Below are 12,894 nucleotides of genomic sequence, written 5' to 3'. Positions count from 1 at the left end.
ACTCACTGCAGAGGATTACCGGAGCTAAAGCAGTCTATAATTTGACCTATGCTGCCCTCACTGAAGGCTCTGGTAACGGCAGGCCCAGAAGATTCTAGGTAGTGCAGGGTATTCTGCCCTTTTCAGCTCTCACCCCAGACTCTCCTGGGAGCTGCTTGCTGCATTCTCACAAACCATCCTGGGGACTCTGGGAAGTGTAGTCCAGGATTCTGCCGCTTAGCACCCACCAAGAAGGGGCCTGGAAGCTTTGGCCTGTGTGCTTGCCCTGGTACACTGAGGATTCTGCGTAGTACATCCCACAACTGCCTGCCCAGCCAAGTATTCTCTACAAAGGCCTCTGGTACACTGAGAATTCAGAGTAGCATATCTATCCCAGAGACTGCCTGCCCAGCCAAGAATCCTACACAAAGGCCTCTGGTAACTGCAGGCCACACGGTTGCCAGGAGCCCCCATTAATTCTGGGCAGTTCTCACCAGAGGCTCTTGGGAACTGTGGGCCCCAGAGGATTCTGGGTAATGCCATCCAGCATTCTGCCCACATGACCCTCAGTGTATGGCCCCTAGGAGCTGCAGGCCACATGCTGGCCCTAGTACCCCAGGGATCATGGGTACTGCAGCCAAGAAACTGCCCATGCAGCCATCACCATTGTGGTGCTTGCCAGATGGCCCACCCCACTGGGAATAGACTCACTTAGCAAATCCCCAGCATCATCAGGTTTCTTCTAAAATATTGTAGTCATGTATCAGAAAGAAGTCCTTAATACAGCCACAATTTAAAATAATCATAATTCTTTAATATCTAATACCCAATTAATACACAGATCTCTCTAGCTACTTCAAATAAATTTTATAGTTGGACACAAATTGGGTTCAAATTAGGAGAATTTATTGCATTTGGTTAATATATCTTTTTTTTTAAAGAGAGAGAGAGGGGAGAGAGAGAGAGGGAGAGAGGGAGAGAGAGAGAGAGAGGAGAGAGAATTTTTAAAATTTATTTTTTAGTTCTCGGCGGACACAACATCTTTGTTGGTATGTGGTGCTGAGGATCGAACCTGGGCCGCACGCATGCCAGGTGAGCGCGCTACCACTTGAGCCACATCCCCAGCCCCCTGGTTAATATATCTTAAGTCTTCCTTTACTTGTCACCTACTTATTGACAAAGGTGGTTAATTTATACTGTAGCTCTTCAAGTCTGTGTTTTGCTTCTTTGTTTTACTTCATAGTGCATGGGATTGATCCCAGGTCCTCACGAATGCCAGGTACCACTCTACCCCTGACCTACAATCCCACACACAAGGTTCTTCTTGTAACCAACACAAATACAAATATTGATGGAGTCGGCTAACCATGAACTGAAACTCTGAATCCATGAGCCCAAACTAAATTCTTCTTCCTGTAATTTGTTCGTTAGATACTTTGGTCACAGCAATGAAAAGCTGATGACTTTCAGCAATGTCCACTAGATTCATTTATAAAAGAAGCCAAGCCACAGAAACCTGCATGAAACAATAATCCTTCTTTATGCCACATAAATATTTTTTATTTGTTGTATGTGCCACAGTATGGAATAGTTGGCAAATAAAATGCTCTATCTTATTTCTCTTTTTTGCCATTTTTTATTTGTTCTTTTTAGATATACATGACAGTAGAGTGTATTTTGACATATTATACATACATAGAGTATAGCTTATTCTAATTCGGGTCTCATTCTTGTGGTTGTACATTACTTGGAATTATACTGGTCATACATTCATATATGAACATAGGAAAGTTCTGTTCGATTCATTCTACTGTTTTTCCTATTCTCATCCCTTTTCCTTCCCTTCATTCCCTTTGTCTAATCCAATAATTTTCTATCCTACCCTCCCCGCACCACCACTTATTGTGTGTTAACATCCGCATATCAGAGAGAACATACAGCCTTTTTGTTTTTGAGATTGGCTTATTTCACTTAGCATGATAGTCTCCAGTTCCATCCAGAAATAATAACTTTTTAAAGTAGTTGGCAAGTCTCCCTTGGACACTGCTACATCGATGTTCATAGCAGCACAATTCACAATAGCAAGACTGTGGAACCAACCTAGATGCCCTTCAATAGATGAATGGATTAAAAAAATGTGGCATTTATACACAATGGAGTATTACTCTGCATTAAAAAATGACAAAATCATAGAATTTGGAGGGAAATGGATGGCATTAGAGCAGATTATCCTAAGTGAAGCCAGCCAATCCCTAAAAAACAAATGCCAAATATCTTCTTTGATATAAGGAAAGTAACTAAGTACAGAGTAGGGACTAAGAGCATGAGAAGAAGATTAACATTAAACAGGGATGAGAGGTGGGAGGGAAAGTGAGAGAGAAGGGAAACTGCATGGAAATGGAAGGAGACCCTCAGGGTTATACAAAATTACATACAAGAGGAAGTGAGGGGAAAAGGAAAAATAATACAAGGGGGAGAAATGAATTACAGTAGAGGGGGTAGAGAGAGAAGAGGGGAGGGGAGGGGAGGAGAGGGGAGGGGAGGGGAGATAGTAGAGGATAGGAAAGGCAGCAGAATACAACAGACACTAGTATGGCAATATGTAAATCAATGGAAGTGTAACTGATGTGATTCTGCAATCTGTATACAGGGTAAAAATGGGAGTTCATAACCCACTTGAATCAAAGTGTGAAATATGATATGTCAAGAACTATGTAATGTTTTGAACAACCAACAATAAACAAAAAAGTAGTTGGTAACCTTATTTTGTGGTGAGATGGTTCTTGATAGATTCTCTTGAGTATTTGATATTGGGCTGAGAAATGAATAAAAAGTTTTGAAATCTTTTGATTCTAGAGCACAGAAAAGGAAGAGATTATGTAACATCTCTGAAAGAGGAAAAAAGAAAAATAAAATGGACCTACCAGGAAAGTAAGGAAGAAGGGAAGGGAGGAAGGACAGTACCTCAAAAATGAGCACAAGCTGGGCATGGGGGTACACGACTGTAATCCCAGCCACTCAGGAGGCTGAGACAGGAGGATCCCAAGTTCAAAGCCATCTTAAGCAATGGCAAGGCACTTAGCAATTCAGTGAGACCCTGTCTCTAAATAAAAATACAAAATAGGGCTGGGGATGTGGCTCAGTGGTTGAGTGCCCCTGGGTTCAAAAAAAGCACAAAGTACAAAAAAAATCCCCAGTACAAAAAAAGCACAAAGTTGAAACAAGTTTTATTTATAGACCATATGGTACACATTCTCAGTGGTGCCCCTATCCTGCCACCATCTACCATAAAACAGGGAGGACTATGCCTCTTCCAGCAGGTGGTGCCACAATAACCTCCCCTAGGAATGAGAGGCAATGAAAGTAGAAATCACTCTTTCTCCCTCAATATCAACGTATATTTACATTTTAGTTGACATTAGAAGTGCATGCTAATTATTCAAGTATTTTCAGAAGATTCATTCCTCTATGTGTTATCCATTCACTAGTGTGGTTCATTGAAAGATCACAATGCTCTAAATGAAGTCAACAGATTAGAAATACAAGTGCTGTGGAATCAATAGATTAGAAATACAAGTGCTCCGCATTGCTTCACTTAAGGAGCACATTCTCTAGTGGTTCTGATACATGCCATGAGCAGGTTATACAAATTAGCTAGAGAGGAGGGAACTTAGATGGTACCATTTTCACAATCCTTTCCTGATCTTCAGGTGAAGATTTTCTACACCCGAATATCTCCCTGATGCTAAGCAACCTCTCAGACTGAGGGAGGATCCTGTGCCGGAGATAGCGTGCATTTCTGACCTTTGCGAACAACTCTGAGAAGGCTGGCTTTGTGGTCTCACTTTTGCAGCCTCCTACACATTCCATAGAATGTGGGGGAAGTTGTTCCACAGCATTCCTACATGGCTTTAGACTGGCATCTTTTGATCTAATCTCATCAAGGTTGACCATTCCACTACCACAGGTACTGCTGGAAGCCATTTGGTCTTGATGTGCCACGGAGGTGTCCTTGTTGGGGTCTATGCCCTGAGGTGGGATTACAGACTCTTTCTCCTGGGCTGGCAGCTTTGCTGCCATGAAGCAGGCAGTTCTGTGACTCTGAGATCGCCAGTTCTCTTTTCTCCTGGTGGGGTTTTTGAGGCCAGTGTGACATAAAGGAGGCATCTGGGACTTGATTTTGTACATTTCCTGGGTCGTGTTGGTTGCCAATGCTCTGAGAAAAGAGGTAAGAAAAAAAAAAGATCTCTGGAAACTGAGAAGAGACTCACATTTAGACTTCTGGGTCACTGTATGGCAGCTCCATCAGTGTGGAGTCTCCTGAGTCATGGGAGTGTGGGAGTGGAAGCAGGTGAGAATAGAGGCTCTGGTGAGCTGACATGTCTGTCTCAGCAGAGGAAAGCAGCATTTCCTCGGGGAAAGAAGCACATTTCACTGACTCAGGAGATGAGGAATTCAGGGTCACACTCATGCATTTAACGAGTACCTTCTTACCTGACTTCATGTTTTGGAGGTCTGTGCTTTTGTCCTTGCTGTGGTGGGAAACTGAGGACACATTCTGGCCTTTTCTGAGTTCCATTCCCAAGAGAAGACAATCTCACCTTGACAATATCTGCCTTGAGTTAATGAAAAAGTTTATGGGAGAAATTGTGCTCCATAACTTGGCATGTTGTGGTCCCAGCCCCAGTGCTTCACCCCTCAGGCTCTTTCCAATAAAGCAAGGCCTTTAGGGTGGGTCCTGATCCATTTGAACTGAGACACACGGGACACAGGAGGACACCCTGTGAAACACATGGAGAGAGGACAGCTCCCCCACCTGCTGGAGAGGTCACAGCCCTTCTTCTCTCCAGTACCCACCTGTGCAAGGGGCAGCCCCCCACACACACACTTTGATTTTGGCTCCTAGACTCCTGAGTCAAGAGATCATGAAGTTTCTGTTAAGTCACCTGACTTGCTGTGCTTTGTTAGGGAGCCCTGGAGAACTAATAAGAGAAGAAATTCTGGGAACAAGGCTCCAGTGTGTGGCATTTTCCCATTACATACCGGGCTGATCTGGCATAACCAAGGAAACAGAAAACCTTTGTGCAGCTCTCAGTGTTTATACATACCATGTTGGAGAGGATTTATAAACATCAAGAACAGAGTTTAAACAGCCCAGGCCCATGGAAGTTTACTTGGCAAACACAGTGTTTTCAAAGACAAAATAACTGGTGTGAGCTTTTTGTCTCATTCACTGCAATTATGTGACCTGTGCACCGATGGCAGGAGTTTGCAGCCGCCAGCCATGATCAAGGGGACTCCACTGGCTGAGGGGATATCTCTTCAGCTATGGTCTAACTGCCATAGGGAACCACCAAGTTCTCAAGACATCTTACAAGCTGGTCACTTGAGGATGAGAGTCTTGGAATAATATGCTTTAAAGAGAGTGAGTCCCCTGAGGGCAGCAGTTAGCACTGAGCACGCAGCTCAGTGGCAGAGTGCTTTCCTTGCCTATGCAAAATTCTGAGTTTGATCCCCATGCCACAAGAAATGAAGACAGAACACACACAGGCAGAACAGTGGTCGGCAGGTACCAGGTGGGGATGAAGAATTCACATTAAACTTCTAATCTCTGCAATCTGATCACTTCTTTGTGAAGCAGTTGGGACAAGAGATAGTCCTTTGTGGGCCACTCTTCTTTGGCAGTCTCCTTGGGGAACTCACCTGTTCCCTGTAAACTAGGGAATGGGGAGCTGCTCCTCCTGCCAAGCCACATGTCTGCAGCTCAGATCTGTTGGGCTGGCAGGTCCAGGAAAGAGCTTATTGATTCTCTGGCAACATGTTGTAGAGAATCTCCCCAGCACACTCTCTGTGGAGGCAGACCCTGCATCCTCCTCACATCCAGCCAACCAGTCCACGAGTCTGCATCTTGGTTCCTTGGACAGGATATTAATCATAAACCTCTCACAACTCTATTTGCTAAATACCTTGGGAGGCTGGCCTCATTTTCTTCCCCTGACCAGTGCCTGAGTTCAGCCCTCAGGTCATGCCTGCACTCTGGAATTGTATCAGATCTGCTCTGACTTCACCCAGGGGCAGAGTGAGCCCCAACATGTGAGCAGGTGATCTCCCCACTCCCAGCCCTGCAGGGGAAGCCTCTGTTGCAAGACCTGTGGAGCTGTCTGTGACTGGAGATGCTGGCTGTCCTGCATTGCCTCCAGCAAGCCGCACAAGCCTCCTGCAGCTACCCTACTGCAGCACTGTGCAAGCTGCGCTCACTTAGCATCTCATGCAGACTGCAGGTTTCTACAAGGGTTGGCCCTTCCTGCCCTCCTGACAAGTGCCCTATCCCCCTCACCCCTTCTCCTCCAGGCTCTGCTCACACACCACCTATTTTAGGAGAGCTTCCTGAGGGCCCTTGACAGACACCAGGAGCTTCCAATGCTCCTGCCCAACTTTGTAAGTAATTCTAATTTAGCAGTTAGCATTCTGATTTTTTGTAAGCACAGCTAATTTCCAATCTAAATATGAACATCTCAGGAGCAAAAACCACGTTTTTCCATTCCAGCTTCCGAGTAACCATAAGAGTGTTTTGTAAAGGTGATCAGTGAAACACCTTACCCAGAACAATCTGCCTTGGTATCCATAAAAAACTGGATGTTTGAGCTTAAATTTCCAGCCTGTTAATTCAAATCTCTGAGGCACCTGGCGATGTGCATCTTAAACAAGCCACCAGTGGCACAGAGTGTTAAATGACCACGGAAGAACACTGCTAACTAGTGTCTGAAAAGCACCAAGACAAAGCATGTCTCTTCTTCCCTTTACCCCTTTCGACTGTTCTTAGTTGAGAGACAGTATGACCTTCCAAAGAACATGGAGATGGGGCCTGGTATCGGGGCCCTCTACCTCCTGGTCCATACTCTACCACACACCTGCAGCTGAGGCAACTGCTCAGCAAGACATCCTCCTGAGAATGGCCACTGGGTCACCATAGCCTCTAGAGATCACAGTGGAAATCAACCAGTGTCCTCAAGGGCATTTCCTGGGCCCTGCTCTTGTTCTAGGTAGTTTAGGTATTCGCTGAAGACACAGAAAAAAAAAGCTCCACTGCTTGCCCAGAGTCACCCTTCAATCCCAAGGAGACTAGAAGTGATTATACGTAGCTTAAAACATTTGGAACTTAGAAACAATTCCAGGCCCAATGTCTGGACCTGCTCTTGGCTTCCATGACTACGTTAAACTATGCAGACCTGAGGACTTTCTACTCTGTGTGCAACTGCTTTCTTCTGTGCCCCTGGGTTTTGGCACCTGTATTTGACAAGAAGGCTGTCCTGAAGAGCTGGATTCATCTGCTCTATGCTAAATTTTGAAGCAATATTAAAATCTAATTATTTTAACGATGAATGAAGGAGAACTAGTTTCTACAAACTCTATAACTCTAACAACGTTCAACAATATAGCAGGAGAGTTTCAGTTCTGTAATGAATCTGTACTATTTCATGAGAAGAAGTGATTCCCCAGCACTTGCTTTATGTCTAGGTGTGTTTCAAGTGCTCACCAAATCCTCGAATAGCTTCACAAGTTAGGCAGAATCACTTCCACGGCATGTTTGAGGAAACTGAGGTCACAATTCCAAACTACTTTATTCTTCCTTTATAAATGGGACGGGTACTGGGACTTCAACCTTAGTAGCTACTCAATCAAGATTGTTAGCTCAAATATGAAAGAAGAGACATCAAGAGAGGTGAAACCAAACTCAGATGAGTGGGAGAAAAGCAGAAGGTGAAGCTGCTTGAGACAGTGGAGTTTTGGCAAGAGAGAGAAAACTGGAGATGGACAGCAACTGGAAATCAAGGTTTCTGAGTGGGCCATTCAGTACAGTTGTGGGACTAGGGAAGGCAGAGGGATGTGGAAGCCCTGACCAGGATAGGAAGCTCTTGCTGTCCTGGGTCCAGGGCCCCAAATGGCTGCCAAGCAGTGAGAGCATCACTCTTCCCTCAGAAGAACCCTGGTGTTGCCTATAGCAGCCCACACTGCCAGGAAGCCTCACCTTGCTGCAGCCTCTGCTGCTCTCTCTGGAGCTGCCTTTGCTCCCTGATCAACAGCTTCAGGTGGTAGAGGCAGATATCCTCTAGACTCTGCAGTCGTTGGCGGAGTCTGGCTTCAGCCTGCTTGGCGATCTTCCTCTCCAGATCCAAGTGCTTATGCAGTGATCCCCTGACTGTACTCCTCTCCATTCTCCTCACTGTCTAGAGACAATAAACAAGGTTCTTCCATGTACTGCAAACAGTCTGACAGAGCAGGGCCTGCTGTTTGGTCAGGCGGCACTGAAGCCTGTGTGCTTCTGAAACACAGCTGCCCAGTCAGGTCAGGCCACATTGTCAGAAAACACTGACTAGAGTAGGAGTTTCCAGAATCTCGAAAGATGGGGGGTGGGAGATCAGGTCATTTCCCTATCCTTGGCCTCCTTGCCTGAAAAACAATGGTAGATAGAGGGCTCCCTACATGGCCCAAATCAAATTGCTCTGTGTAAAGATCAATTGAGAAATATGAACAACTCTTTTTGCAGCAGGGAGAGAGTATGTGGATAGAAGCTTTCTACATATACAAGACATTATTCACCCAGAACAAGAAACCCTTCTACTCTTCTCTAAAGATTCCTACTCCCAAAGAGCTTTCTCAGAGACCTGAAGACATCTGAGCACCTAGGCTTAGATATGCCCTCAGCTCATTCACTCACACACACGCTCCTTCAGTCTGTGGTTCTGCAGGGGACCAGTTGCCCTCTTGAGGGCTATGGGCAGTTGTAAGACAGTTCCTACTCTCAAGTAACTTTAAGATTCTCCACTCTGGAGTCTAAAAACTCATGCAAAATCTGAACAATCAACATCTCAAAGAGTGGGCAAAGTGGATCTACAATTGCAAAATAGAACAGCATAAACAATAAGCAATTCAGGTGGAACTGGGGAGTCACTTGGGGCATGAGTTCCTCTTCCACCCTCACCCACCTTCTCAGACTGTAGGTTCTTTCCACCCTTCATGCACCCTGATGCCCAAATCTGCACTAACTTCACCTCAGCCAAACTCAGTAGCACTAATAGGCCAGGATATGTCTTTCCTTTCCTTAGAGATCTTTGAAAAACTTAACACAGAGCTCAGAGGAGGACATGTGTACAGAACATAAATGAATTGCTATCAATAAGGCTTTGGTGGGAAAACTACAGGAAGAAGGTTAGCATTAAAAGGGAGATGAGGTCAGGTACAAAGCAGCTCAATCTAAGACTCTGCTATAGGTCAGCTTGATTAGAGTCTAAAGCGAAGATTAAACCTTTAGTGACACACATGGTGAGCAGCACTTACCTACAAAGGCAGGGTTCTTACCGCGAGAACAGTGCTTGCTGCTTTCGCTCTGTCAGACGCAGTCTGGATTAACAAATTTGTTTTATGCTCTGAACTGACAGCCAGGTGTGGGTAGGGGCAAGGGAGCACTGGAGAGGTCTATGGGCAGTGCTTGGTGCACTGGAAAGCTCTCTCCCTCCGTCCTGTATCCCCCCACCCCATCTGGATCCTGGGGCCATGGGCACCAACCCTGGAAGAGAGGCTCTGAGAGTGCAGGAAGCCTGCCGGCCTCAAGCCCCCCCCACCCCCTAGAGGGGCCACGTGGCTTGTCCTAGCTGTGTCCATGGGAGCCAAGAATGAGGAGTGGCTCCCTGTATGCACAGGCCCCCTCCCCCAGGTCCTGTCCACCTCGCCCTCCCCTTTTGCCATGCTTCCCTCCCCCCACTCATCCTCCTTCCTGGATACCACATTTGGCCCCTAAAGAAAGCACCATTTTCTCTGCTATGCTTGTGCACATTCTGCACAGTGAGTACAGGGAATGCTGCCTGTGATTATTCTGCACCATTGCATACCACACTGCTACCCCCAGGCTGCTACCCACGTGCAGCACACTTCAGAGCTTCTCACCTCTTCAAGGTCCTGAAAGCTTTGTGCTCATATTTGGACAGCTGCAGGAAAAGGCAGAGTTGGACTGTTGGTTACACAAAAAGATACTGAGTGAGATTTTCAGTGTTGCCTTGGAGCTACATCCAAAAATAAGAGTCAGTTATATGCCAATCTAAGCCACATAAAGACAGCTGGCCACCAGCCAAACAGAACCTGCCAACCACCATCACCACACAACAAGCAAGCTGTGTAAAAAGATTACTGGGGAAAGGGAGCAAGAGCAATTGTGGGGTGGGGAGGATTGTTTGTTCAGCAGGAAGCAATTCCCTTCCAGTCCTTTCCCAAGAGGTAATTCCCTCACCTCCAGAATTTTTATGGACAGAGTAGAGTTCCAAGAAACTCACCACAAAGAAGAAAGTACCACACCCTGGAAACTGGTCCCCACTGTCCAGCTAGAGACCTGGTGGAATACAGAAGATGCAGAGAAAAGGCCCATGGCATCCCTGAGTTGCCACGAGAGCTGACATCACACATGGGCCACTGGAAAGCCTATTTCCTGCCATGTTGTGGAGAGCTGAAGAGGAGAGGCCCACAGAAACACCCATTGCTAGAGGGCAGGGAGACCATGTTGGCCAGACCCATGCTAGTGGAAGTGCTGTAGAGATTCTGGCTCCACATTCCCCGGGATTTGTCACAGGGATTTCGGGAGCAGCAGAAACCAAAACAGCATCATGCATTCCTGTCACTGGGAGGTACTGTTCCAGCCAGAGAGGAAATGGAACCACAGGCAAGGCCAGAGAAAGGGAGAGACAGAGGAGATCTGAGTGAAGGTGAACTTTCTCAAGAAAACCACACAACCTAAAAGCAGAGGCTATCAGGAGCACATGGAGCAGGAGCAGACAGGGAGGGACAACAATGCCTCAGCATGAGGACTGCAGCGGCAACACTGAAGAATTGTGGTTCAGATCCCACCTATATCTTTAACCCAGACAGGAGCATATTAGAACTGAAGACACAGGGGAGGTGCAGAAAGAAGTGAAGAGCAACGGAAATGCTCAATATTAAGGCTTGGTATCTGTCTTTTCATAGTAAAAGAAAATGGACTGTTGAGGGAAAAAACTAACCCTGAAAGGTATACAGAAGTAGAAGACACTACCTAGCTGCTCAAAGGATGAATGGTACTAATCACCTGAGTTGAAGAGGAAACCCCGCATGAAATCCACTGCTTTTTTCCATGATGAGGCACAGAAGAGCGCATCCTCCAGCTCTTCTTCTCTTCGGCGTCCATCAGATCTTACTGCCAAAGGCTTCGATACCAGGCTGGGTAGTCTGCTCCCACTGCTCAACAGAGCCCTTCAGGAATTACTGGGATAGGGAGGCAAGGAGGGACACACAGTGTCCAGGAAGGTGCCAGTGACGTCATTCAAGAGCACTTGCACTCTGTGTAAGGGACTGCAAGGCCTCTCAGCATCCAAGACCTCACCAGTCTCCTGCAGCAGGTCAGCAAGCAGACGCAGGTCTAGACATACATGAGAAGAGTAAAAGCAAGTCCACAATAAAAACACCAATTATAACAACAAAATTTAACACAGTAGTGAATCATAACAAGTTCAGGAATAAATTTAATAGAAAGTAGAACACTGAAATATTTCAGAGAGAAATTGAAGACGACCTGAATAACCAGGAATGTACACCAACCATGCTGAGCACTTTAGACTGTCAAGTTTGTCTCAAGATTACAGATTCAATCACAATCACATGCTTTTTTCCTGGCAAACATTGAGAAGCTAACTCCAAAATCCAACTAGCAATCAAGGGAAGAGTGTCCAAATTATTTTAAAAAGGAAGAACAAAGAGAACTAACACAACTTGACGACTTCCTCTAAAGCCACGGTTTATAACATTGCATCTTGTTGGCATAAAGAGAAATATGTTAATATGAGAAATATGTTAACATTGCATCTTGTTGGTGTAAAGAGAACTATGTTAAACCAATACAATAGAAAAGAGACTTTAGGGGCTGGGGTTGTGGCTAAGCAGTAGAGCGCTTGCCTCGCACGTGTAAGACCCTGGGTTCAATCCTCAGCACCACATAAAAATAAACAAAATAAAGATATTGTGTTCGTGTATAACTAAAAGAAAATAAAAAATAAAAGAGACTTTAGAAGTAGACCCACACATCTGATCAGCTCATTTTTGATAGAAGCATCAACATAATTCAATGGAGGCAAAAATATTCTTTCCATGGTGTTGACACAATGGGGTATCCATGTGGAAAAATTAAATCTCAATTCTTACATTACACCACATGAAAAACTAATTTAAAAATGGATTATAAATCTTAATTTCAAGGCTAAAACAAAATGCTTCCAGAAGAAAATATCTTTGTAAACTTGGGTTAGGCAAAGATTTCTTAGAGGAAAAAAAAACCCAAATTATTAAAAAAATGATAAGTAACTTAATAAAATTACAACTGATTGTTTTTCAAATGACCCACTTGAGAAAAGAAGTGATAACTAAGAGCCTGTAAGAATATATCAACCTCTCTTTTATGAAGGACCTGTATTCATAATACCCATATACGGCACAATGACACAAACAAACCTGTTCAAACATGCGACAAGACGTGAACAGATGCCCTCTAAGCATACACAAATGGCCAATAAGCAGATGTTTATGTACTCAAAGTGGTTAAGTATTGGGCGCTCCAAAGAAAACCCACAAAGTCAACTAAGAATAGTTTAAAAATTGGTTAGTGAGATTAAAATAGTTTAAAAATTGGTTACTGAAACTTTTATACACTGATTTTTGTGAATATAAAATAGCCATGACCATTGGGAAAAGCATTTGGCAACTTCTTATGAAATTCAACATATGCTTCCCTATGACTCAGCAATTCAACTCCAACAGAAATAAAAACATGTCAATAACAGGATTTGCATATCAGTGTTCATATAAGCGTTATTCATAACAGTTCCAAGTTATAAAAAC

General features: G+C 44.8%; 1 protein-coding gene across 14 annotated transcripts in view; it reads right to left on the bottom strand.

The window, feature by feature from the left end:
* Nucleotides 1-1,411: 1,411 nt before the first annotated feature.
* CCDC190 (coiled-coil domain containing 190) overlaps nucleotides 1,412-12,894 on the bottom strand; it is a 29,247-nt gene continuing 17,764 nt past the window's right edge. The window contains exons 4-10 of one of the 14 annotated variants that reach the window (XM_081304045.1): nucleotides 11,093-11,422; nucleotides 10,308-10,363; nucleotides 9,925-9,988; nucleotides 9,319-9,381; nucleotides 8,009-8,207; nucleotides 4,474-4,591; nucleotides 1,412-4,195 (exon numbers count right to left, since the gene is read on the bottom strand). In XM_081304045.1, coding sequence (XP_081160171.1) covers nucleotides 3,634-4,195; nucleotides 4,474-4,591; nucleotides 8,009-8,195 — 867 coding nt within the window. In that variant the 5' untranslated portion in view covers nucleotides 8,196-8,207; nucleotides 9,319-9,381; nucleotides 9,925-9,988; nucleotides 10,308-10,363; nucleotides 11,093-11,422 and the 3' untranslated portion in view covers nucleotides 1,412-3,633. Of the gene's footprint in view, nucleotides 4,196-4,473; nucleotides 4,592-8,008; nucleotides 10,364-11,092; nucleotides 11,423-12,894 lie in introns of all 14 variants that reach the window. The other 13 variants (XM_081304034.1, XM_081304041.1, XM_081304036.1 and 10 more) reach the window with 13 other exon arrangements.

The sequence above is a fragment of the Spermophilus citellus genome (genome assembly GCF_964194105.1).
Source record: "Spermophilus citellus genome assembly, chromosome: 8".
NCBI lineage: Eukaryota > Metazoa > Chordata > Mammalia > Rodentia > Sciuridae > Spermophilus > Spermophilus citellus.
Note: the sequence above shows the minus strand (reverse complement) of the source record. Positions and strands in the feature narration are given on the sequence as shown.